The sequence below is a fragment of the Strix aluco genome, chromosome Z (genome assembly GCF_031877795.1).
Source record: "Strix aluco isolate bStrAlu1 chromosome Z, bStrAlu1.hap1, whole genome shotgun sequence".
NCBI classification, from domain to species: Eukaryota; Metazoa; Chordata; class Aves; order Strigiformes; family Strigidae; genus Strix; species Strix aluco.
In genome coordinates this window covers 95555916-95580605 of record NC_133971.1, presented here as the reverse complement: position 1 = coordinate 95580605, position 24690 = coordinate 95555916, and the positions used below count along the sequence as shown (strand labels likewise).

General features: G+C 47.2%; 1 protein-coding gene across 1 annotated transcript; it reads left to right on the top strand.

The window, feature by feature from the left end:
* The first annotated feature begins 3058 nt into the window (after nucleotides 1–3058).
* On the top strand, nucleotides 3059–17927 carry LOC141918565 (coiled-coil domain-containing protein 68-like). Its single transcript, XM_074813207.1, has 10 exons — nucleotides 3059–3077; nucleotides 8273–8415; nucleotides 10327–10464; nucleotides 11942–12067; nucleotides 12337–12465; nucleotides 13915–13997; nucleotides 14650–14755; nucleotides 15536–15619; nucleotides 15865–15941; nucleotides 17065–17927. Exons 1-10 carry the CDS (start codon nucleotides 3059–3061, stop codon nucleotides 17129–17131), a joined length of 972 nt encoding a protein of 323 aa, XP_074669308.1. The 3' UTR covers nucleotides 17132–17927.
* Nucleotides 17928–24690: the final 6763 nt, after the last annotated feature.

The window sequence follows — 24690 nt, the reverse complement described above, 5'->3', positions numbered from 1 at the left end:
TTCCATTCTCTTTTTCATGGGTTTGTGGATATAACTGTGGTTTTATGTAGGTAAAAATTAGCTGTTTGAATAATAACATGAAATGGTCACCTAATTGAACAAGCTCTAGGAGCCGAGTTTCCATTCATACGCTGAGCTCGCTGCGGAGCCTATAAAAACCTACGTGCGGCGTAATAGCTGGATGAAAACAGGATGCTGCGGCAAGGAGGGACGATGGTCCCAGGGCAAGACTGAATTGCTGACCTAAATTACCCAGGTTTGTTACCCTCCACTGCCGCGTGGGAGTTACACCGGTTAAGGACTCAGGTTAGTCGCAGAGTCCAAATTCTCTAGCAACCACTAATTGGGAGACCCAGCCCGTCTCTTGTGCCGGGGCAGGAACACACATCACCCAGACAAATATTGCTGGGCCGGAGCGCGGGGCTGATGCAGAAGTTTAGGATGAGTCTCCTGGAGCCTGTTTTTGTGTGGTGGATCTGGAGAGCGCAGCAGGACACCTCCACTGGGAACGCTGACGGGGCCTACACAGGCACCTGGGGGGGGGTTTAGCTCGTTCAATCCCTCCTAAATCACCCCAAAGGGCCTTCCCCATCGGAGGAGGGATCCCCACATCGCCCTATGTCAATGCTCTGCTGTCACCATCACGCTGCAAAGTGCTAAATCTCAAACCCTCAGAGATTTCCCATGGCAAAATTCTATATGCGGCTTCCCAGATATATCAAGTTGCATTTTGCCTTATTCCTTAAGCAATAAATGCAAATGAAATTATCACCCTGGATTCAGCCTTCCTGGGCTGCAGAGAACAGCTGGAGCCTGCTGAGAAGGTTGTTAGTCCCAGGAATGTGCTCAAGATTAACCATCAGTGGTGAGCTATTTAAGTGGGTCTGATAACAAGAAAAACCACCTCTTGGGCCCCCCATTTTCCAGATTTAAGAGCTTCTATTGGTAAGGAAGAAACAGCCCGGGAGGCTGGAGCTGGAGGGAGGGCAGGAGCGTAGGGAAGGCGGGGACCTGTGCGGTGCCTGGCAGCACTCGCTCTTCGCTCCCCAGGAGCCGACCTTGGAGCTGACCTTGGAGCTGGGCGCTGCCTCTCCTGTGTTTGCTCCCCAGCTGGGAACCGGCCCAACTTTGCCCTCAGGCAGAATGAAAAAAGAGCAGCTTTTTTTTTTCCCCCCCATTTCTAGTTAAAAAAATCCTCTCACACCCCAACAGAAACCTGTTGTTCAGACAAGGGGCTCACACAGGGTAACCGGGACCATCACAACGGCCTCGCTCAGAAATGGGGTGAGGTGTGTGCATGGCAGGAAGGTTCAGCTCTTGTGGCCCCCGGCCACGCAGGCACATACGGGGAGGGACGTATGGCAGGGGACGTATGGTGGGGCACGTATGGGTGTGCAACACCTGGACCTCCCCTGCCTGTCCTGGCCAAAAGCACCCTCAGATTCAAAACGTTGCTGGAAAAAGAAAACAGAGTGCAACCTGATATATTTATGGGTGTGATGTGATAGGGAAGGATATAGATCTTAGGGGACTGGACTTGCTGATCAAGACTTTCTTGTTTGTAAAAGAGTTTATTGCACACTTTTATCTCCTCATTCTCCATTTTACCTTCTCCCCCTTTAGCCTGTTTCCCAGTATGTTTGTGGCTTTCCCAGCTGTATTTCCATCAATATTTTTCTTTAAAGCACTGTTCTTCAAGATGTTTCTTTCCTTTGAGGTATCTGCTTTTCTGTGCCTCGCTTTTATCTGTATTTACCATATTTTCTCGCCTTCTTCCTTCTAGTTTTCTTCTGCCTCATTAATACTAAGAGGTAGCATTAATCACCCCAGCTGGATGGGACATCTCTAAATACCTCCTTTTTCCTCATCCATTTTTACCCATGTAGAAAAAGAGGAATTTGATGAGGGAAAAGCCAGTTCCAGGCACCTCTTGCTGTGTGCACTCGCAGTGACATGTGCACGTCTGGGGACATGGACTTGGCAGTGGTAGGTTCATGGTTGGAATCAATGACACCAGCTGCTCCTCGTAAGACTTGTTCTCTAGACCCTTCACCAGCTTTGTTGCTCTTTTCTGTTGGGCTTTACTAAGATCGAATGGGGTTTTTTGTAATGGAGATACCTTTGGATTATTTTCTTACTTTTAAGAAGCTATGGTCAATTCATAAGACTGGACCAAGTGGAACCAAGAGTTGCCCCTGTGTGGAGGAGGACAAGAAGACATGAACCTCCAACCTAGAGCTCTGTATTTAGTTCCCAGGCCAAATTCTGCAAACATCAGCAAGCAACTTACTCTATAGGTCCCAGATTTTACTCCATAAAATGGAGATTTTTCATCTTTCCCCGTATTGTCTCCTGCTTAGTGTGGTCCCAAGCTTTTCAAAGAAGAGTGTTGGTCTCTTTTTGCAAGTAACAAGCGACAGGACAAGATGAAACGGCCTCAAGTTGCCCCAGGGGAGGTTTAGGTTGGATATTAGGAAAAATTCCTTCACTGAAAGGGTTATTAAGCACTGGAAGAGGTTGCCTGGGGCAGTGGTGGAGTCACCATCCCTGGAGGGATTTAAAGGACATGGAGATGTGGCCCTTGGGGACATGGTTTAGTGGTGGCCTTGGCAGTGCTGGGTTAACGGTTGGACTGGATGGTCTTAAAGGTCTTTTCCAACCTGAACAATTCAATGATTCTGTCATTCTGTGATTCTATGGTTTTATATATGAGTCTATGATTCTGTATATGATTCTATCATCTTCTCCAACCTCGATCCCATGATTGTGTGTCCCACTCAGCTTGGATGTGTCCTGGGGGCATCTGGTTGAGGTTGGCTCCCTGCCGCGGTGACCCGGCCCCCTCCCCACCGCACAGGGGCTGCACCCCACGGGTAGGGAGAAGGACCAAAACCCCCCTTAACCCTTCTCACAGGGCTTGGGGTGGGGCCACCAACGAGGGCGGGGCATAGTGGGGCGGGGCAGGGCGTGGCCACCAAGGCCCAGCAAGCCGACAAGCAGCGGTGAGCTGGGCTCCGGGCTGGGGGGGCGCTGCCCAGGAGCCGTGCCGGCAGGTAGCATGTCCTCCCCCTCCAAAGGTGAGTCTTGGCTGCGGGGGCACCCATTCTTCCCCCACGACACCCAAAGGGCCCCTTTCCCCCTTCAGTAGCACCCAAAGGGTCTCTTCCCCCACCCCCGGTGGCACCCAAAGCCCCAACCCCCCTCCTCTGTGCCTGGGGCTGTCAGGGGACGAGCCCCACGCCCAGATTTGTGGTTGAGCCGCTGGGTCTCACAGCCCCTTGCTCACCATGACCATAAAGTGCTTTTTCAGCATTTCCCCCAAATTCTTGCACCCCACAAAACCAAACCCTGGCAGATCCTTGTCCCCCGGAGGTACCTTTCCCGCCTACCACCACACGCTTTTAATCAAGCAGAATCTCGCTACCCTTTTCTTTTTTTTATTTCCCTCTATCCCTTTGTTAACGAGTCCATGTAAAGCCAGAAGTGAATTATTCCTCCCGGCTCGTGCGTAGCTGATGCCGTCTGGATGAGCGAACGTCTCGTGGCCAAAAGTCTGTGGGTTGTTTGCAACCGACTCCTTGCGCTGAAGTGTGTGTTGTGCTGTTAGTCACCGGTTATCTGATCCTCTCCCTCGCCCTCGTTGTCTGCAGAAGCGCTTTCGTGCGGCGGGAGAATATAAAAAAGGTGTATTTGCCTGAGGAGAGACGGGCGTGTTTACGTGTACGCTCATGTATTCGTAAAAACTCTTTCTCAAAGACTTGTGGGAGCAGCGGTAACAAGTAACTGCTTTTTTGTGGATATGCCCAGGCACCAGGTATTAAAAAGTGAATGAATATTGTATAAACTCCTGTTCAGCGGTGGAAGGGGGGTGGTATTTATTTACCTGGTTGTGCCTGGGGTGTGCACAGGCAAAAAAAAAAAAAGCAGAAACCTTGCGTTTGAGTTCCAGTGCTCAGCATGGAATTACTTTATCTGACCATTCCCGATAATCGTGAGTAATTTGGGATGTTCCTTATATAAGCAAGGGTGGTGCTTTCCTGCTTGGTGTGGCCTGGTTTCTCGCTCGCCTGAGCTTTAGAGCAAGCGACCCATCTCGAGCGAAAGCACGGAGACGTGCTTTTCTAGTCTTAAAAATGTAATTTGAACAGTGCTGCGTTTGTTGCACCTGTGCTGGCGAGCTCAGGCCAGGCAAAGAAAATCTCACCTGCGTGTTGGGTCGCCGAGAGGTGAGTGTTTATAAAGGGTGGTGAATAACAGACGAACTCGGCACTTCTTTTTACGCTTCGTTCTGAAGTGGAGAGAGCAGCCGCGGTTCTTCCCCCATCGTTGTTCTTTCATGGGGTGTTTTGGGGGGCACCCGTTGAGCTGAGCATCCTCACATGTCTGGCCCCACAGTGCTTCCCCCATCGCTGGGGTTTTGGGGGGCACCCTCTGAGCATCCCCACATGTCTGGCCCCATGGTTCTTCCCCCATCGCTGGGGTTTTGGGGGGCACCCTCTGAGCATCCCCACATGTCTGGCCGCACAGTGCTTCCCCCATCACTGGGGTTTTGGGGGGCACCCTCTGAGCATCCCCACATGTCTGGCCCCATGGTTCTTCCCCCATCGCTGGGGTTTTGGGGGGCACCCTCTGAGCATCCCCACATGTCTGGCCCCATGGTTCTTCCCCCATCGCTGGGGTTTTGGGGGGCACCCTCTGAGCATCCCCACATGTCTGGCCCCATGGTTCTTCCCCCATCGCTGGGGTTTTGGGGGGCACCCTCTGAGCATCCCCACACAGCTGGGTAGGGAGACAGGGCAGTGTTGGGGTGCTGATCTCTGGGGTGCGGAGCTCCAGGGTGCCACAGGCAGCTTTGGTACGATGGTTCTGCTGCCACCCCGCTACCAGTATCCCTGTGGGCTACTGCTCTGCTGCTGGTGGTTGCCCAGCTGGGCACGGAGGATCCTCCCAGGGACTTGTGCCTCCCAGCGCAGGGCCAGCAGCTCAAGTCAGAGAGTTGTGCTTGTTATCACTCGCTCCTCCTGGCTCAACTGGTTTAGAGCTGAAAAAATATTTCCATTCCAGGATTTATCCCCTGGGGGCGAGCGGAGGTTTCAGCCTGAATTAGTGCAGGCTGAAGGGAGAATTGATCCTGCCCGGCCTTTGTGCGGGTGACTCAGGAGCTGCTGGATTGCAGGCAGGAGGGAAAACAGCAGCCAGCAAGACAGAACAAACTTTGCTTAACCCCTTGTAGCATCGGTGGGAACCGTCCCCTGTCCCCAAGAAAAACCTCTATCGTGCCGTGGCTGGGATTTCGGCTTTATCCCCCAGCCTGGATAAACTGTGGAATCAGGGGATGATATTTGAGTGAGTGATTGGTTTGTTCTTTATTTTTTTTGCTTGAGGTCAAAGCCCTCAAAGGTCGTGTCTGGATATCCAGCTCCTCTTTGCTGTGCGGGTGGAAGTTATGGTAGGAGAGTAGCTTTTTTTTTCCTCCTCTCTCTCGTGTCCAGAACAGACCAGCTTGGTGATGGCCGGGGATGCAGCATCTGCTGATGCCTTTTACAAGGTAGAGAAGAGTAAAAAGGAGTGAAAAGAAGTAACAGAAGAAGAGTAAAAATAGTAGAAAGAGTAAAAAGGGTAAATAGGGTAAAAAGGGTAAAAGTAACAAGTAAAAGAAGAATAAAAAAAGAGTAAGAAGAGTAAAAAGAATAAAAAGGGTAAAAAGGGTAAAAGTAACAAGTAAAAGAAGAATAAAAAAAGAGTAAGAAGAGTAAAAAGAATAAAAAGGGTAAAAAGGGTAAAAGTAACAAGTAAAAGAAGAATAAAAAAGAGTAAGAAGAGTAAAAAGAATAAAAAGGGTAAAAAGGGTTAAAGTAACAAGTAAAAGAAGAATAAAAAAAGAGTAAGAAGAGTAAAAAGAATAAAAAGGGTAAAAAGGGTAAAAGTAACAAGTAAAAGAAGAATAAAAAAGAGTAAGAAGAGTAAAAAGAATAAAAAGAATAAAAGTATCAAGTAAAAGAGTAAAAGTAACAATTAAAAGAGGAGTAAAAAGGGTAAAAAGGGTAAAAGTAACAACTAAGAGAGGAGTAAAAAAAAGAGTAAAAAGAGTAAAAAGGGTAAAAGTATCAAGTAAAAGAAGAGTAAAAAAAGAGTAAAAAGAGTAAAAGTAACAAGTTAAAGAAGAGTAAAAAGTAATAAGCGTTTTTATTTTATTGCTTTTTGAATTTGTAAATCCCCTAAGAATTGGAGTTCTGAGCGAGCCGTAGCTCTGGGGCACTTAGAGCTCACGTGTTCGATTTCTTTACCCTTTTTTAGAGTTAATTTTGAATTTAGCCCTGACTTCTCTGCCTGGGACACAGGGTGATGGTACGTGGTGACGTCGCTGGTGTGGGTGAGCCGCCGCGGCCCCCCCGGGGCAGTTCTGCAAACCAGCTCCGCCGGGCTCTCTGGGAATGGCATTCCTCCTCCATCGCAGCAATAAATGTTTCAAGTTGTCTAATTATATTTTATTAGAAAACGAGCTCGTTCAGAAATGTGCTAACCTGAGCGATCTTCCTGGGGGTGCTGCAATACCTCGGGATGACTCAACAGACACAAGGGGTGCAGACAGGCCTGTTGTTCCTCAGCTAAACTGCAGGAACCCCAGAACCTTGAATTTAAGTGTTTGAAATGCATTTTTAAATGAAATATTATTGTAAATCAGCTGGAAGCTTTGCAAGGCTTTTTGTTTCCTCCACTGCAAGCACATCCAGGCCCTCTGTGCTGGCTGAGTGGCTTTATTACTCCTCTGTGATAACCTTAATTGGTTCCAGACCCTTCCAATGTGCTCGTTAAAAATCAGCTTGTCCTGGGAGCTCGCTGGCTACCTGGGAACGAGCTCAAAATGGGCAACTTGAGATCCAGCCGTTTGCTTCAGAGCGATGGAGCTGACACTGGATGTCACCATTGCACAGCACAAACCCAGCTGAGGGTGCTTGGGACTTTATTCTCTCTGAGAAAAAGCCTTATCTCTTCTCTCCCATCTCCTCCCCCCAGGTAATTTGTTGGGTTTTTCTCTTTTTTTTTTTTTTTTTTCCCTGAGAGTTATGATATCATTCAAGCTTTGTGCTGCTGCTTACAGCTAAGCAGGATGGGGGTAATCCTCCTGAACCAGATTAAAATCAGTTCTGTGCTGGCATAGTGGTTGGGAACACAGAGCTGAGTGTGGACTGAATTTGAGCCAGCAGTGTGCCCAGGTGGTCAAGAAGGCCAATAGCATCCTGGCTTGTATCAGCACTAGTGTGGCCAGCAGGGACAGGGAAGGGATCTTACCCCTGGACACGGCACTGGTGAGGCCGCCCCTCGATGAGTGGGTTCAGTTTTGGGCCCCTCACTCCAAAAAGGCCATTGAATGACTCGAGCGTGTCCAGAGAAGGGCAACGGAGCTGGTGCAGGGTCTGGAGCACAGGTGTGATGGGGAGCGGCTGAGGGAACTGGGGGGGTTTAGTGTGGAGAAGAGGAGGCTGAGGGGAGACCTCATGGCCCTCTGCAACTCCCTGAAAGGAGGGTGCAGAGAGGGGGGATGAGTCTCTTGAGCCAAGGAACCAGCGCCAGGACAAGAGGGAATGGCCTCAAGCTGCGCCAGGGCAGGGTCAGACTGGCTCTTAGGAAGGATTTCTTTGCAGAAGGGGTTGTTGGGCGTTGGAATGGGCTGCCCAGGGCAGGGGGGGAGTCCCCATCCCTGGAGGGGTTGAAGAGTCGGGTTGACCCAGCGCTGAGGGATCTGGTGGAGTTGGGAATGGTCAGTGTGAGGTTCATGGTTGGACTGGAGGAGCTTCAAGGGCTTTTCCAACCCAGATGATTCTGTGAATTCCCTGACAGCAGTGGGATTACTGTGCGCAGGATAATCGGGTTTGCTTTATAAACTTGGAAAGTTTTGTTTTGCCCTTAGTTAAACTGCACCCATCTGTGTGTTATTCCCTTATTTTCTGCCTGGGATCTCTGGCCGCATGTTTTCTGGAATAATATGGGATTGGGATGTAGGTTGCCAGTAAAAAGTCATTAAAATCTTCAGTGATAATAATGTGTGACTATATCTGTCTTCCCATCCATTAAAAAAACAAATAATCAGCTGTCTGCCTTTTTTTTTTTTTTTAAAGTGGTCCTTATTGTTTGGTGCTTTAAGCTTGCAATGCCTGCTTGGCTCCAGCATGTCCCTGAGCTTGAAACGGAATGAAATGGGATGGAATAATGGAATTATTCTCTGTCCTTGCGTAACAGAACAAGCCCCTCTCTTCTCTCACTCGTACAGAACAGAGAAACACACGTATAGTGATGACTACCCTGCTCCTCACTGAGCAAATAACACGAGAGGACCACGGCTCGGAGGGAAACTACGTCCTTTATGGGTCCTCCCGTTCCCAAATTACCGAGGAAGCTGAATATGTGAAAAAGGTATTTCTGAAGTTGTCGCTGTTCTGTTCCTTTCTTTGCTTCGGCAGGAAACAGGGTGAGCAAAACTAGGAACTGCTGAAAGAGAAAACTCTGACCTGCGTGGCAACACGCACCTTTAGGTTTACACATTGGTTCTAGAGGTGCTAGTTACTCCGCAGTAGTGACTTAATTTAGCATAGCCTGTCTTAGGTTGGGTTAAACGTCTTTAAAGCTGGTGAGGTTTTTCTTTTTTTTGTTTCTAAACTTCCGAATTAAGTCAAAAGAAAAGAGATTTTTCTGGTTTTTTTGTTTCTAAACTTCTGAGTTAAGACAAAAGAAAAAAGATTTTTCTTTCTTTTTGTTTCTAAACTTCTGAGTTAAGTCAAAAGAAAAAAGATTTTTCTTTCTTTTTGTTTCTAAACTTCCGAGTTAAGTCAAAAGAAAAAAGATTTTTCTTTTTTTTGTTTCTAAACTTCCGAGTTAAGTCAAAAGAAAAAAGATTTTTTTTTTGTTTCTAAACTTCCGAGTTAAGTCAAAAGAAAAAAGATTTTTCTTTTTTTGTTTCTAAACTTCCGAGTTAAGTCAAAAGAAAAAAGATTTTTCCAGCTTTTTTTCTTCCTAAACTTCCAAGTTAAGTCAAAAGACAAAAGATTTCTTCATCCTCTCCATAATTACCTTTATGAAGGTGCAGGGCAAATGCTGTAACTTTGAATCTGAAAATTTTGTGATGAATTCTTATGCATCTCATAATATAAAATCATTTCCATGAAGCGATTACTGCGAAAAAAAAATATATATATTCTCTGGTGGTGACACCAACTCATAAAGGGGCATATGAAGCAGCGCCCTGCTTGATGCTGACACCACCATGAGTGGGTAGGACGTGATTTTTCTTTTTTTTTTTTTTTTTTTCCCCCAGAAGAGATCCTGGGAACAGCAAGACTCAGCTGATAGTAGAGCTGATATCTTACTTCTTAGCTCCAAGCAGCAGAGCACGGTGATGATCACACGCAAAGGCAGTTTCTCTGCATCCCAGCTGAGCCCAGGAGAGCACTGTGGGATGCGGGAGGGGGAGGATCAGTGGGCTGAAACATGGCTAATTAAGAAATAATTGATCGCCAAAAGTTCTTTTTAAAAAATGCTTATTCCTTTCTCTGTTCAGGTAAGGAATGAACTTGAAGAAAAGCCTCTGTAGTGAAAAGAAACTGATTTATGGTTTGAACCCTTTAAAAAGTACAGGCTGCCCTTTGTTCGTGGTAGTTTATTTTGAACAAATGAACTTGGTGTAACATAAGAAAGGCCGTAGAAATGCCGGCGTGTTCTGGCATAAATCTGAGCGCTTGCAGGTCGTGTTGCTTGAGTCAAAACAGGAGGCAAGCACTGAGCATTTGTGAACACCTGTAGGGGGAAAAAAAAACTCGGTTTAAGCAACTTAAAACCACTGTAAGCAAGTGGTTTGGAGCGCAGAGGCAGCGCTAGGAAGCAAACAGATTTGGAAATGTTGTGTCCAAATGATTAAAATCTGGAGGAAGACGTAGTTTAAGGGGAAGCGTTGGCCAACAATTACCTGCGTTTACGCAGCCTCACCTACAATATGCCGCAATATTGTAAAACTGTAATTTTATGCAGGTGCAATAACGCTGTAGAGAGTGGCAGAGAGCTCTTTATCAGGACCGACAGGCAAATGCTTTCCAGTGTGAAGCCCCGGAGAGCTGTGCAAGCGGAACATTTTAATTTCAGTTCCTCAGTGGAGGAGCTGTGCTGGCAGCCACCCCGCAAGCTGCTTGGCCCCGGCTCTTCGGAGAGCTGCCTCCCTGCCTGAGCCAGGGAGGGGTGTCCAGAAGCAGCCACGTCTTCTCGAGTCAGACGGATTTGCTCAAGCTGCTTTTCTATTATTTTAAGAATAATTTCCATGTGTGTTTCCTTCAGCAGGTTCCTCAAGTCTTGGGCAATAAAGCGGAGTCAAAGAGCGGCTGGAGCTGGGGCTGCAGTCCTGTGGCGACGACGATGAAGGAAACAGAAGAGCAGCTGCTGGTGGTGAGCAGGGAGAACCAAGTGCTGAAGCTCAAGGTGTGTTTGGGTTGGTTTTTAAGGTTTCAGATGATGGCGTGTGCCTTGCAGCCCAGTTAGAGCTGGGTCCTGGCTGCTGCAGCACGGTGCCCGTGCCGGAGCACACGCTGCTTTCCCGGCTGCTGCAAACTTTGATTCTAACAGACAAAGAAATTCATCTCCAAACCTGCTTCTGGGGGCACATCCCACTTGTGGCTAGTGAGACAGCAGAGTTGGCTCTGTTGTTAGTTGACAGCAGGTGTATTTACAAGTATTTTACGGTTTGGGGGCCACTCTTGTTTAACATCTTTATTGATGATCTAGACAAGGGGATCGAGTGCACCCTCAGTCAGTTTGCAGATGACACCAAGTTGGGTGGGAGTGTTGATCTGCTCGAGGGTAGGGAGGCTCTGCAGAGAGACCTGGCCAGGCTGGAGCGATGGGCTGAGGCCAACTGGAGGAGTTTCACTAAGGCCAAATGCCGGGTGCTGCCCTTGGGCCACAAAACCCCCAGCAGCGCTACAGGCTTGGGGAGGAGTGGCTGGAGAGCTGCCAGTCAGAGAGGGACCTGGGGGAGGATTGATAATGAGCCAGCAGTGTGCCCAGGTGGCCAAGAAGGCCAATGGCATCCTGGCCTGTATCAGCAATAGCGTGGCCAGCAGGGACAGGGAAGGGATCTTACCCCTGGACTTGGCACTGGTGAGGCTGCCCCTCGATGAGTGGGTTCAGTTTTGGGCCCCTCACTCCAAAAAGGCCATTGAATGACTCGAGCGTGTCCAGAGAAGGGCAACGGAGCTGGTGCAGGGTCTGGAGCACATGTGTGATGGGGAGCGGCTGAGGGAACTGGGGGGGTTTAGTGTGGAGAAGAGGAGGCTGAGGGGAGACCTCATCACCCTCTACAGCTACCTGAAAGGAGGTTGCAGAGAACTGGGGATGAGCCTCTTTAACCAAGTAACAAGCGATAGGACAAGAGGGAATGGCCTCAAGTTGTGCCAGGGAAGGTTTAGACTAGATGTCAGGAAGTATTTCTTTACAGAACGGGTTATTAGGCAGTGGAATGGGCTGCCCAGGGAGGTGGTGGAGTCCCCATCCCTGGAGGTGTTTAAGACTCGGGTCAACATAGCGCTGAGAGATATGGTGTAGATGGGAACTGTCAGTGCTAGGTTAATGGTTGGACTAGATGATCTTCAAGGTCCTTTCCAACCTAGCTGATTCTGTGATTCTGTGAAGTGATTGGAAGTGCATCTCCCCTTTTAAACCATCATCCTTTTGTTTGTCATGGGGGGATTACTCAATACTGAATAAATCTGGATTTATTTGGGAAATCAAATGCCTGTCACATCCCGCCCACAGGTGTTTAGGATTCCCTTTTATTTTTTATTTGTTTCTGATAAGGGTAAATACTGAAATTTGATCTTGTATAGAGGGTTTGTTTTTCAGCATGTGGTTATACCATCACTTTTTTTAAAGCACTATATACATGTATCACTCTTTCTAGCTGGAAGCCACGAGAGAAGCAGGTGTACAGGCTCTCAGATCTGCCTCCCAGAAACTCTGTGAGAATTACCAAACCCGGTCAGAAGAAATGAAAAAAAACCATGAGCGTGAGAAGCAGCAAATACAGGTACAAATCTCCCTCCGTCCTGTTCACTATCAAAATATTTATGTGTGCTGACTCTGTGCTGCAAACGTCGACTTAGGAGCTGCTGAATCTCTTCTACTGGTGTGGGGGGGAAATTTAAATAGGAAAACTAAAAAGAAAAATGATTTTGTTTTTTTTATTCCTGATTCTTGAAATTGGGTTGGTAGAGTTGGCTCAAAATTCCATCTCTGTCACTCTGCTGCGTTCACCAGCTCCCAGCACGCCCACATTAATGCCCTTCTTGGTCCCAGGCCTACAATCTCCAAGAAGAAGAAAGGCTCCAGGAGAGCACAGAAAACATCAGCCACCTTGCTGAAGGCATCAGGGAAAAATGTACCCGCATCGCAGAGATGGAAAAGCGCGTCCAAAGGATGGAGGAGGTACGGCTGCCCGCTCCTCGTGTCTGTCTGTCCATCCTGGCACCGGGAGCGCTGGTGTTTGGGAAGAGGAATTAATCGCTTCTGGGGTTTGGGGCATGTTAGTGGTTTGAACTGGGACTAAAAAGGTTCCTGCCATGTTACACCAAATGGAGAACACTTAGCTGTAAGTATAAATCATGCAATTTGAGCTCCCTCTTTCAGAATTTGCTTAAATGGTCTGGTGCAGGGTCTGGAGCACATGACTTATGGGGAGTAGCTGAGGGAACTGGGGGGGTTTAGTGTGGAGAAGAGGAGGCTGAGGGGAGACCTCATGGCCCTCTCCAACTCCCTGAAAGGAGGGTGCAGAGAGGGGGGATGAGTCTCTTGACCCAAGGACCAAGCACCAGGCCAAGAGGGAATGGCCTCAAGCTGCACCAGGGCAGGGTCAGACTGGCTCTTAGGAAGGATTTCTTTGCAGAAGGGGTTGTTGGGCGTTGGAATGGGCTGCCCAGGGCAGGGGGGGAGTCCCCATCCCTGGAGGGGTTGAAGAGTCGGGTTGACCCAGCGCTGAGGGATCTGGTGGAGTTGGGAACGGTCAGTGTGAGGTTCATGGTTGGACTGGAGGAGCTTCAAGGGCTTTTCCAACCCAGATGATTCTGTAAAAACTGTAGAGCATCAGGGAGAAGTCTTAATTTGTAGCTATTAATGATTTCTACTCCCGAGTAGTTGCTCTTTACCTTCCCCCCTCAGCATACTTCTGGCACTTGAAATGAAAATGTAGCCCTCCTAGCACTAAAACCCGCTCCTTTTAACCCTCAGGAAAATGCCACTGTAAGGAACAAAATCCTGGGCAGGCAAACAACTGCTGTGCCCAGAAACTTGCAGAAAATTTCTTCTCCTTTATTGTGAATTTTCTTTGGGGGTGTTAGTTGCGTTGGAAGAAGCAATGGCAACGCGCATCGTTTTTGTGATGCATGCACTCAGTAGAAGGGGAAATACTCCCGCTAAAATGGAGTTTTCCCTCTCCTGGGCTTACTGTAAAGACAGGGTCAGTAAATGTATTTTCACCACCATCACATGCAGGTAATCTTTCTGATCTAAAGAGTGTTGTCATCAGTTTTGTTCAGATTTTCCCCCTGGTAGACGTAGCAGTAACGTGGTATCCCCTGGCCGCAGAGCAGGGACTCTCGCATAACCGGAGTTTGCTAATTAAGTAAAGGAAAGAACCACTATTTTAAGAGAGTTTGAACTTTTCTCATGGTAAATCAATGCAGTCAACCCCTCTGGCTTCAAGAGAGGCCAGACTGGTTTCTATCACCAGCTGATGCTGAAGAAGGCTGATGTAGGTGGTTATTAGTGAATTCTGCCTGTTCTCAGGCACTGAGCGGAACCGCTGAACACATAAACTTTTTCTGATCAAATGGCAGGAAGTGTAAAATAGTTTTTACAGAACTTGAATTGTTTCCTTAGGAAAAGAAAATTCTGATAGAGAAGAAAATGTCACTTGAAAAGATGCTTCAACAGATGACGTCAAGGAATGAAGACAGCAAACGGTGACTAAATGCATGTGATAAAGTGTTTTCTTTTCTTTCCGGGGGATTATGTAGGGTACCAGACAATGCCTTACTCAAGTTCCTTCTGGTAGTAAAATTATTCATGATGAAAGCAATTGGTTCAAATATTGATTTACATGACTGCTGGAAGAAGCCAAGACAGATGTTGGTGTCCTACAGCTCTCAGGTGTTGATTCTACTTGAATTCTTAGCACTTTTCCCTCCACCTTGCATGCACTAATTGCTTCCCTTTCCTAATTCTCACGTGGATGCACTAATTGTTTCCCTCTTCCGAACTCTATGGATGCACTAATTGCTTCCCTTTCCTAACTCTCACGTGGGGTCAACGTTGCTTTGGTGACATCGTGCATGTGGTCGGTAAGGAAATCGCCTTCATTATTTATGAATTTATTTATTACCAGCTAGTAAGCGTAGTCCTACTAGACAAAATATGTCTCAAACCATGGTTTTATTTGTTCTGCTCAGTAAAGAAGCTTTTATACGTCTAGTTCTGCATGAATTACAGCCACGTGTCCTCAGGACCATCCTTGCTAGCAACAAGCTCTTGAGCTGACCCTGGGGTGGGAGAGGGGCTGGGTGGGTCAGTGATCCCTGGGGATTGAACTGGGGGTGCTTCTGCTCTTGCCCGCAGGTGCCTGGATCTCCAGCAGCAGATTTCCACCCTGCAGGAGCAGATCAGCCATCTGCAACACGTGATCCGAGCCCAGCACCACGGCCTGCGCGGCGTGATACAGGAGGTCAGGTCTTTGGAGGTCGGGAGAAGAAATGGTGGGGGGAAGGAGAAATGGAGGGGGGGGGAAGAAATGGAATTAAAAATGGAAGAAGAAAGGGGAGCCACTGGGATGTGGGCTCCTGCCTTAAGTGCAGGTGCTGAGGGTGAGCAGCTTGCTCGTCGCGCTGCGCCCCTTTTTGCGCACCCCGTGGTCAGACATTCGTCCACTTATCAATATTAAGATGGAAATGGGGTGGTCATGGTGGAGTTGGTGCTTTCAAGCAGAACCCTGAGTCTTCCTAGAGTGTTCCCTGGGGGGGACCTGGCCCCCCACTCCCTGTCGTGCTCCTGAGGGGGACCTGCTTGTCCCAGGGATGCTCCCCCAGCGCTGGGTTCATGTGAAGCTGCTCCCATGAGCAAGGCCTGACACATCCTAGGAAGAGCTTCCCAAAGTCACGATACAGCGTGAGCTGTTTTACTGACCAACTGCTTTTCCCTTCTCCCATGCAGCTAAGGCAAGGCCCTGCACTAATTAGCTCTTGTAATCAGGTTTCTGTGCATCTGCCAACAAGAGGTAGACTTGTTATCCTACGGAAAACACGACACCGTGTGTTGAGAAATTGTTTTATAAATTGGTCAGTCAATTAGTTTGAGTTTTTCTGTGGGAAAAGACTAGGGACTTGAGCGGTCTGCAATTCCCCAGGTATGGTGAGATGTTGAACTCTGTGGTTTGGCTCAACACAGACATGTCTTTTGACGTATTGAGGTTTCAGATCTCTTACAAACTTGGTTTGCTAACTCTCAGGCGGAGGAACTCAACAATGAACTCAGAAGCCAAGATAAAAAAATAGAAAACCTGACAGAGAAGCTGATGGTCCTGGAAGCACAGGTAAAGTTGGAAAGTAAATAGATAAATTGAAGGGAAATAGCAAAAATAGTTTTCTATGGTCAAGACTCTTCACACTGCAGGGCTTGTGTCAGTATTACACTGCATCTTTCACTTGGTTTAAAAAAAAAACAACCTGCCCAAACCCCCCAAAAACCTTTCTGGAGGAGCAGCAGGTCATAGCTGGCATCCAGGCTTGTCTCCTACATTATGCTAAGAGGGGTTTATTTTCTTTTTTTTGCTTGCAGAATAAAGAACTGAAAGAAAAAGTGGAGTTCTGGTCTGGCCAGCCCAAGGCGAAAGTATCCAGAGCTGTCTGGACAGAGTAAGTACCGCAGGAGGTGGCACGGAATGGCTGAGCCCGGGGCTTTTGCAGGTCCCCTCCGGTGTCCCCACAGGGCTTTGAGTGAGCTGAGTCAGGCCTTGCTGAGAGCAACCAAACTTCATCCTGCAGAGATTAGATGATTCTGTGATTATCTTAAGGAGAAGAAAACCACAAGCTCTGCTACAAACATAGTAGCTAATGGTGGGATGGCTGTACCCCCAGTCCTGACTCCCCATCCAGCTCGGTGGGATGTGCCCAGCACGGCTTGTGATCCATTCAGAATTAAATGGGAGCCTCTCCTGGGGGGTACAGCCCTTTGCTGTAGTAGATCTGGACAAGTGTTTCTGCTCTTAGCAGAAGAGGTGCTTGAAGTCAGCTCCTCCATATGTGTGTGCCCAGGTGGCCAAGAAAGCCAACGGCATCCTGGCTTGGATTAGAAATAGTGTGACCAGCAGAAGCAGGGAGGTGATAGTCCCCCTGTGCTCTGCACTGGTGAGGCCACACCTGGAGTGTTGTGTCCAGTTTTGGGCACCTCAATACGAGAGAGATCTCGAGGGGCTGGAGCGAGTGCAGAGGAGGGCAACGAGGCTGGGGAAGGGCCTGGAGAATAAATCCTGTGAGGAGAGATTGAAGGAGCTGGGACTGTTCAGTGTGAGGAGGAGAAGGCTGAGGGGAGACCTCATCACTCTCTACAGCTCCCTGAAAGGACATTGTAGAGAGGTTGGTGCTGGTCTCTTCTCCCAGGTGATTAGTGACAGAACAAGAGGGAACGGCTTTAAACTGCAACAGGGGAGGTTCAGACTGGACATGAGGAAAAAATGTTTCCCAGAAAGAGTGGTCAGAGAGTGGAATAGGCTGCCCAGGGAGGGGGTGGAGTCCCCATCCCTGGGTGTGTTTAAGGGTCGTTTGGATGAGCTGTTGGGGGATGTGGTGTAGGGGAGAACTTTGTAGAGTCGGGCTGAGGGTTGGACTCGATGATCCCGAGGGGCTTTTCCAGCCTCAATGATTCTGTGATAACCAGGGCCATAGTTACAAATCTCTGACTTGTTTCATGGTTGTGGTGGGTTTAAACCTGGCTTAGGCAGGTGGGGGTGTCTGAGTGATCTCATGCTTCACTGTGCAGCACCCCACTCTATTTTGGAGCATCCCCTTACCTGCTGCTCACCAGGCTGAGGAAGCAAGAGAGCTAAAGGGACGACTGGACGTTTGTCTCCTGCCTTCGTCAGAGGGACTCTTCCTGCGTGTCGCAAACCTCTTAACTCCTACGGCCTCTTCATTCCAGCAAAGCGCCTCCAGCCTGGGCTGCCTCTCTGTGAAAGGGGGTACAGAAGCTGTGCCGCAGAGCTGAGCTTAAAAGAAGAAACCTGGAAACAAGGCGAGAGCTGACGGGGATGAGCTCACGAAGGAGCAAAGCCAGCCCCAGCCATGCCGGGGGGGGGGTGTTGCACCCCCAGACCAGCTCTGGCCCTGCCCCGTGCAGGCAGCAGCAGGCACCTGCCTGCACAAAGGGGCTCCTACCTCCCCAGAGACTCGGTTTAAGCACAGCTTTCATTTAGGTAAGATTATAAAATAAACCTTTGGCTACCTGGAGGTTGTTACAGTCGCCGCTTTCCTGCTTGCTGGTGAGGATGGAGGTGGAGCAGTGGCCCTGCCCTGCCAGGGGGGCTCTGCTCTCCCCCCGTCTTCAGCACAGCGTGTTCTGGCCTAAAAAGTCTCTTACTTTCCTGAAAACTTCCCACAGCAAATGGTAAGTTTTCTGCCCACGAGGGTGAAGTTCCTCCCTGAGCCTTTCCTGAAAGCCCTTTTGGAGGGTAAAGCAGCTGCTGGAGGGGGGAGAGCTGGTTTTTTTTATCCTCCCTAAAGTAGGAGCAATCCTTTATTTGAGAGATGGGGCACGATTTGGGAGCTAAACCGTGTCCCCAGGGGAGTGACGGCGGATTTGCACTCTCGTATTTACCTCTGGATTGTGGGACAGAAGGAATCTGAGAACGGCCACGTCCCGGGTCTGTCCTCTAACCCCTGTGTGCAGAGAGCAGCACTTGAGGGGGAGAAAAAAGAAATCAATTAAACATGTTGATCCTTAAATTAAAGCTATGAAGTTTCAGTTTGTTCTTTTTCTTGCCTAACTTTAGGTACATTACACAGCCACAGTGTCAGGCCGGGATTAACCGGGTTCAGGTGCAGATAAAAACCTGGCAAACTGCTGAATGTTGGGTGGTTACCCCTGCGTAGTCAGCACTGAGAAAGGGGTGAGTTTTGTAAAAAGTGCCGTTTTCCTGTCAGGTGAGGGCCGGGAGCTGCTGCTCAGTCCTTCTCCCATCCCTCTACCTTGGGAGAAACGGAGCCGAGGGATTGCTAACGCTGCGGCGCGAGGCTGCACCTCTTTGGGAGACAGCGGCTTGAAAAATGGCCTTTTATTCTGAAAAGAACAGTGCAGAAACGGAGTCACAGGATACATTCCTCAGCGGTATTACACAAACCCAGTCAGCGGTGAGTCGGTTGACGGTACGTTTTGAAGCCACGGGTACTTTGGTACAACAGAGTGACACGAACAGCGGTAAGCAAGCGCCACGGTCCGATCAAGGGGCGTCTAATAATCAAAAATCGATAGTTTCAACCACACTCATAGCACTAGGCCTAGCACAGATCTGTTGGAGACAAACATAAAACATGCTTACAGTAGCAGAACAGAAGGCAACACTTAAAAGGTAATTGGTACAGGATGCTTAGTGTTTATCCAGAAGGTGAAAGATACCTTAACAAAACCAAAGAAGAACCATTTAACTTCCATAAGTTGAGTAAAATACAACAGGTTTCTTCTAATATACACTTTGTCCATGAAGCCCTATTGCACGATGAGGATGGACAACTTTAGGCTCTATTTTCTAAAGTTGTTTGAACTAGGTAACTGTATGGAACAAAAGCACATCGCAAAGAATCATTTCCTCTGTTGCCTTTAACTGCTTTAGATAGAAATAATAACAATAAATTAGAAACAGATCTGCCCAGCATCAGTCCCAAGTCAACAGCATCCTCTGGGGGAAAAAAAAAAAAACAACACAACAAAAAACTTATCCTATATGGGGGGGAATTTATGTTTAAAGTAGAATTATTAGACAGGAAAGAAGCTGTGAAAATTTGGGTTTCTCTTTAAAGGTGCCTCAAGCCAGGTGTCCTAGCAGTCAGGTAAAAAATGATTCATTTTTACAGCTTCACATCAGTTCCAACAGGGTGTTTTGGTTTTTTTTTTTTTTCCCTTTTCTTTGTAAGATCAGAGCACGGTCTGAAACTCTGCAGCGTTCACACCTGTATAAAAACAGCAGTTATTTTTCCACTTGCTACTTTTCTTCAGTTATAGTGCCAAGCATACAATAAAATAACAGCTCCAGATTTCTTTTTTTTCCCCAAAGTTTAGGCTGAAAACATTAGTTATATTCATAGACTGAAATAGTTTGAGGAGATAAAACCTTTTACCTTGAAACAGTCCCAAAGAGTTGCTATGGAGCAGGTATCAAAATGGCATCTTACACAACTTCTAATGAACTTTCTGATGTCATCCAATCCTCTAAAATGTAAACGTATGTATGACAACCCTCACACATTCAGAATGTTCAATAAGGTGTAGCCTCCAGAAAAACAGTTAAGGCAGACGGTTTTTATAAAGTTACCAAGACAGCAAGGAAACGGCAGCTGCTCTCCCGTGTCTTTTGCTACATCACACCGCCAGTCTCAGCCAGTCTCAGCAGGCAGCAAACTCCCTATTCTTGCCTTATGTTTCCTCTTTTAATAAAAAGCATGTTTCAGGCACCCTCCTTTTTCTTATTTTTTTTTTTTTTTATGTTTCAGAGAAGCAAACACCTTTCCTCTTGCAAATGCCTGTAAAAAGCCACCAAAGGCAAAGACTACAGGAAAAACAAGAGTTATTTAAGCTCCTGCTACTGGTTTTCTTGAGTGTCACCACCTCTCCTAGGGGCAGGGGGGCACTGGGCTGGGAGAGGGTGAAGGGGGGAAACCACTGAGAAACGAGGACGTGCTGCTCTGCACAGGACTTTGGTACCTGCCAGGGCTCTGGCTGAGCCAAGTCGCTCCCCTCCCAACTGATTTTATTTGGAAATGAGGCATTAGAATAAGGAAAAAAAAAAAAAACAACCCACCATGTTACTAGCTGATCGCAGATAAAAATATTCTGTAAAATGAAAGCAGGAGATTAAATAATTGTGAAGCCTGACACGCTGTGCCACACGCTGGCTCTGAAGGGGTATCGCTACACGTCAGGCCCTCTAAGGACTTCTGGAGAGTCTGCTTAAAAACTCTGCATTGAAGGATAGGCACGAATAATCCCCTGGCCTTTTTCAGTTGAAAATAAAAGAATAAAAAGACGCTTGTTCATACGCGTCTGTGCACAGAGTTGGTACTTCTGTGCGTGGGTTTTTTTTTTTTCATTTTACACCATTTCAGCTCCAGTTGTTTTGCCCTGACAACAGCTCCTGACTTCACAGAGACACTCCAGACCCGATTCAGCCAAGCACCTACACACAAGCTTAAATAAACTTCACAAACTGGGCTCTCTGGTAAACACTGTAAAGATTTAAGGGCCCTTCTTTTCCTTTTAGCACCACTTCCAGCCAGCCAGCGCTCCCACCGCTCCGCCTGGCTCCGCAGGTAATTTGTTTTATTCCTGAGGATGCAGAGCAGCACAGGACCCTGCTCTGGCACTGGCCACCATCTCCCTGGCACTGGCCACCATCTCCCCTTGCCCACCCGGCAGCAGGGCTGGCCCGGGGCAGAACATAAATACAGGCAGTATGAATTCATCACTGGAGTCATCTCTACAGCCAAAACGCAGGAAAAAAAAAAAAAAAAAATCTTATTTGACAAGTGTATTTCCTTTCTTGCATTCCTAAAAATGGTCTTGGCGCTACTACTCCGAGGTGAAGGGCTGGGGAGGGTGAGGGCAAGGTCAAAGGCCAAGTAAGAGCAGCACAACATCAACAGCTTAAAGATATTCCCTGCTGACCATAAATTTCCTCACTCCTCTACGTGTTACCCCCAGGGTCTAAATTCCCTAAACGGAGCAGCAACACCCGACTTTGGCAATGCCAATATTTAGCAAGGGATAAGGGATGTGTTTCTTCCACCAAGACACGCTGAGCAAAAGGCTGCAGGGAAACGGTGCAAGCAGGGCATCACCTACAGCTGTAGGTCAGCACTCCAGCACTACCCTAGCACGGTGTATTAACAATTTTTGAGGCCACATTTTCACCTTCACACATAAAAATACCTGTAGATCAGGAAAAAGAATGGACTATGGCGAGCTCTGAGAAGAGACAAGATTCGTAACGCCGTTACGCTGTGTGAGTTAACTGGGGGACACCGAGAGGATTAAGGGAACACATTCAAGAAGTCGAGTGACTTGAACTGTCTGGGTAAATTATCAGAGCCCGGGATGGCTGCTGGAGACGAGGCAGCAGAACTGCACAGAGAGAAAAGGAAACCAAAATTATTCTCAGCGTAAGATCCCGCAAGGTGAAGGATGGGTATTACCTTTGTCAGGGCACAGCACTGTCCAGTTCAGAAATTACCACCCCTGCTGTGCCAGAGAGTCTGCAGGCAGAACTCTTCACTGGAGGGATACTGGAAAACTGAAAGAAGGTGTTTCTAAAAGGACACAAAAAGAGACTTTGAGAAACCAGCGGCTGGACTGAAATTCAAAGATAAAACCCCACAGGGTTAGAACACCTGCACTGACATTTAAATTTTAGTATCACCCTGGATAAAGTATCCCAGAACCCTCTGTCCCTCTCCAGCCCTGATGTGGGATATCTAGCAGGCTTGCAAAAAAGCTGTATTTGTGCTCGAAAGCGAACGTTTAACTTTGAATTCAAATATGTATAATCAAATTTTGCAATAGCAGAATCTGGAATCAAGTTGTAATGGGATGGGGGGAGGCTATATCCTACCAGAGAGGTTAAGCAAAAGTAAATTCATTTCCCAGGCCGGCGTCCTGGAGGAATTTATAGGATTGAACAGGTCAAAGTGAAACACTTTGACCAAAAAAAAGGATGAAAGCGCTCGGATACGTGGGCTCCAGCCAGGGACAGGCTCAGGAGTTCCGTACAGAATGTGAATCTGCCAGCGGGCACGTGAAACCTAAGAGGAATAGTTGTGAAGAACAAAAATGGAGCAAAGATCAAACGATGATGGAGAGGAGGCAAGTTTTAGTCGGTTTGTTGTCTAGTTTTTTGCAACGGGAATTAACCTGATAAACAACAAAAGCGCCAGCAGCCATTTGGAATCAGACATCAGGTTCCCCTTTTCTTAATTTAATAAAGTGAGAGCCACATACAAAACTTCTACCACCTACCAGGGTAAGAAACACGTTTAAATTTCCCTTCCTTTCCTTTGATGGCAAAATCCTTCTGGGATAATGGTTTCACACACATTCCCAGATTTTTTTTTTTTTTTTTAACACGCAGAATAATCATCAGTTTCTTGTATTAGAAGTATATAAATGGAAACCAAGCAATGGAATTTTTACCACGGTCGTTTCCCTTTCGTTCCTAAACCGACCTCTTGAGCAACACCAGGCGAGGGTCGGCCGTGTGCTCGCTGGAGTTTCCAAGACTGGATCCTTACAGACCACCAGCTTGGAAAATTCACACTCCCTGAAGCTCAGTGGCAAGGTTGGGAGATACTTTCCTCTAGACCACCCTGTTCTGGCTATCACAGCTGTATTTTTTTTTTTTAATTATTATTCATCTAAGAACGCTTGTTTCAGCAGGTGGAAGAGAGAAATAGAAGCAAAGTGCTCTGAAACAGTGCCAGGTTTGGGATTTCACACCTTTGTATGAATCACCTGTCTGCTACCGAGGTCACTTTTGGCTCTGGAACAGCTTTTAGACAATTTATATTTCAGCTGCTCTGGGAAACACACTTTGGTTGACTGTCAGTAATTTACTATTCTTAGAAACTTGGTTCACTCCCATTCAACGGGCAAAAATCTGACGCCACACAACAAGAGATTTCTTTGGAAGCGAGGCAGGGAACTCCTCAGATCATCATTTTCAGGAATTCAAGACATGTTATTATTTTTTTTTTAAATTATGTTTACATTTTATGCTACATATTAAAAAGCAATACAACCACACTTCAAAGAAAACCCTGAACTTCCACTCTACTTATCTGAATATCACTCTACTTTTACATCTTCTGCCTGGCAGATCTCCTGTTGACCACCCCAACAGCTTCTCCACCTCTTGAGGCTGTTTCCAGCCTATAAAAGGACCTGCTTTAGACCTGGTTGGACAGTACACACTATATAGGCTGTACCTAAAGGCTATATCACTTATATAATCTTTACAGCCTGCAAGTGAGATTTCTGGCACGGTACTCGCAGCTGTTTGGTTACTCACCCGATGGGTCTGCTCCTACGGATGGTACCATCTGCCCTGTTAACATGCCAAATCATCAAGTAAACATTTTTTAGGAGCTGGGCAGAAAAAACCTGTTATTTGTTCAGCAGCGAATCTGGTAAATTCTCCATTTCTGGGAAGCACTGAAACATTTCATGAGCTTGCTATTCACAAAGTTTGCAATTTTCAATCAATCAAAGCTGAAATAAATGGAAGCCTGAAGTCCTGTCAACCCAACTGAAGCAGCTTGATTTGTAAAGAGATCTATTTTCCCCCCCAATCTCAACCCTTCCATGTGATTTTAAAGTAGTTTAAAGCTCAATAAACACAAACAGACCTTTAACTACCACCTGTATAAAACCAGAACCGTTACTCTACAAAAAAGGACAGGGTAGACTAATGAATATGCTGTAACTTGGTCTAGAAAATGAGCTATACTTATAAATATAGTATTTTGATTTTTTTTTCCTATATTTCTCTCTTTGCTTGCGACAAGCAACTTGCTATTTCACTAGAACTTGCCTTCACCCGCAGCAGAAATCTTTTGCACCACGCCCTTCCGCAGCAGCAGCACCCACCCTCTGCGCCGAGATACCTGCCAATCCTCCGACACGCTCCTCTCTACTCAGCCACATATGCTGGTTTCCTGCCATTCCAAGTCCCCACCTCACAGTTTTTCCACTTTGCCCTCTCACAGAGAATTTCAGAGCACGATTTCCTCTGTTGAAAACCCAAACGTACGGAGGACAAAGCTGCAGAGATAACTTGGAGGGGCACTCAGCACAGCAGAGCTTACAGTTCCCTTCCTCCCTCCTGTGTCCTACCCGTGATACGCAGTTACGCGGAGAAAAAGAAGAAAAAGGAGAGTTTCCTTAAGCTGAGGAGGGGAGAATATTTTTTGCTAACGGTTACAAGTTGTTTCATAAAATATAGTTTCTCTCTCTTCCCACACATTACACTCTCTTCTTTATAAACTGTCCCTGCAGTGTCAGAATCCCTCTCCATACCTTCTCCCGTTCCCTGCTTGGATTATTGGCAACACAAGCAATGCTGCACGATTCCCTGATTTTTTTTATTATTTTTTTTTTCAAATTAAATGCCCTACTTCCTCCCCCCCAAAACCCAAACCACACACACACACACACACAACCCACCCTCCCCAACCACCGCCTCAGTGATTCAGTCAGGACGGATTCACAGCATTGCTTAGTCTGTGCAAGCGATAAAAGTTTTTCTTAATAGGCCACATAAAAATCTTTTGTATCTCTGCCCTAGAAAACACACGGTCCCTGACGCAGTTTAAGGATTATAAAGAAACAGGATTCTGTGGAAAAATG

Excerpts from the sequence above, each read along its gene's own strand:
- LOC141918565 (XM_074813207.1), top strand. Across the intron at positions 12,466-13,914 it reads GCGTCCAAAGGATGGAGGAG|GAAAAGAAAATTCTGATAGA; the intron begins GTACGGCTGCCC and ends TTGTTTCCTTAG. Across the intron at positions 15,620-15,864 it reads TGATGGTCCTGGAAGCACAG|AATAAAGAACTGAAAGAAAA; the intron begins GTAAAGTTGGAA and ends TTTTGCTTGCAG.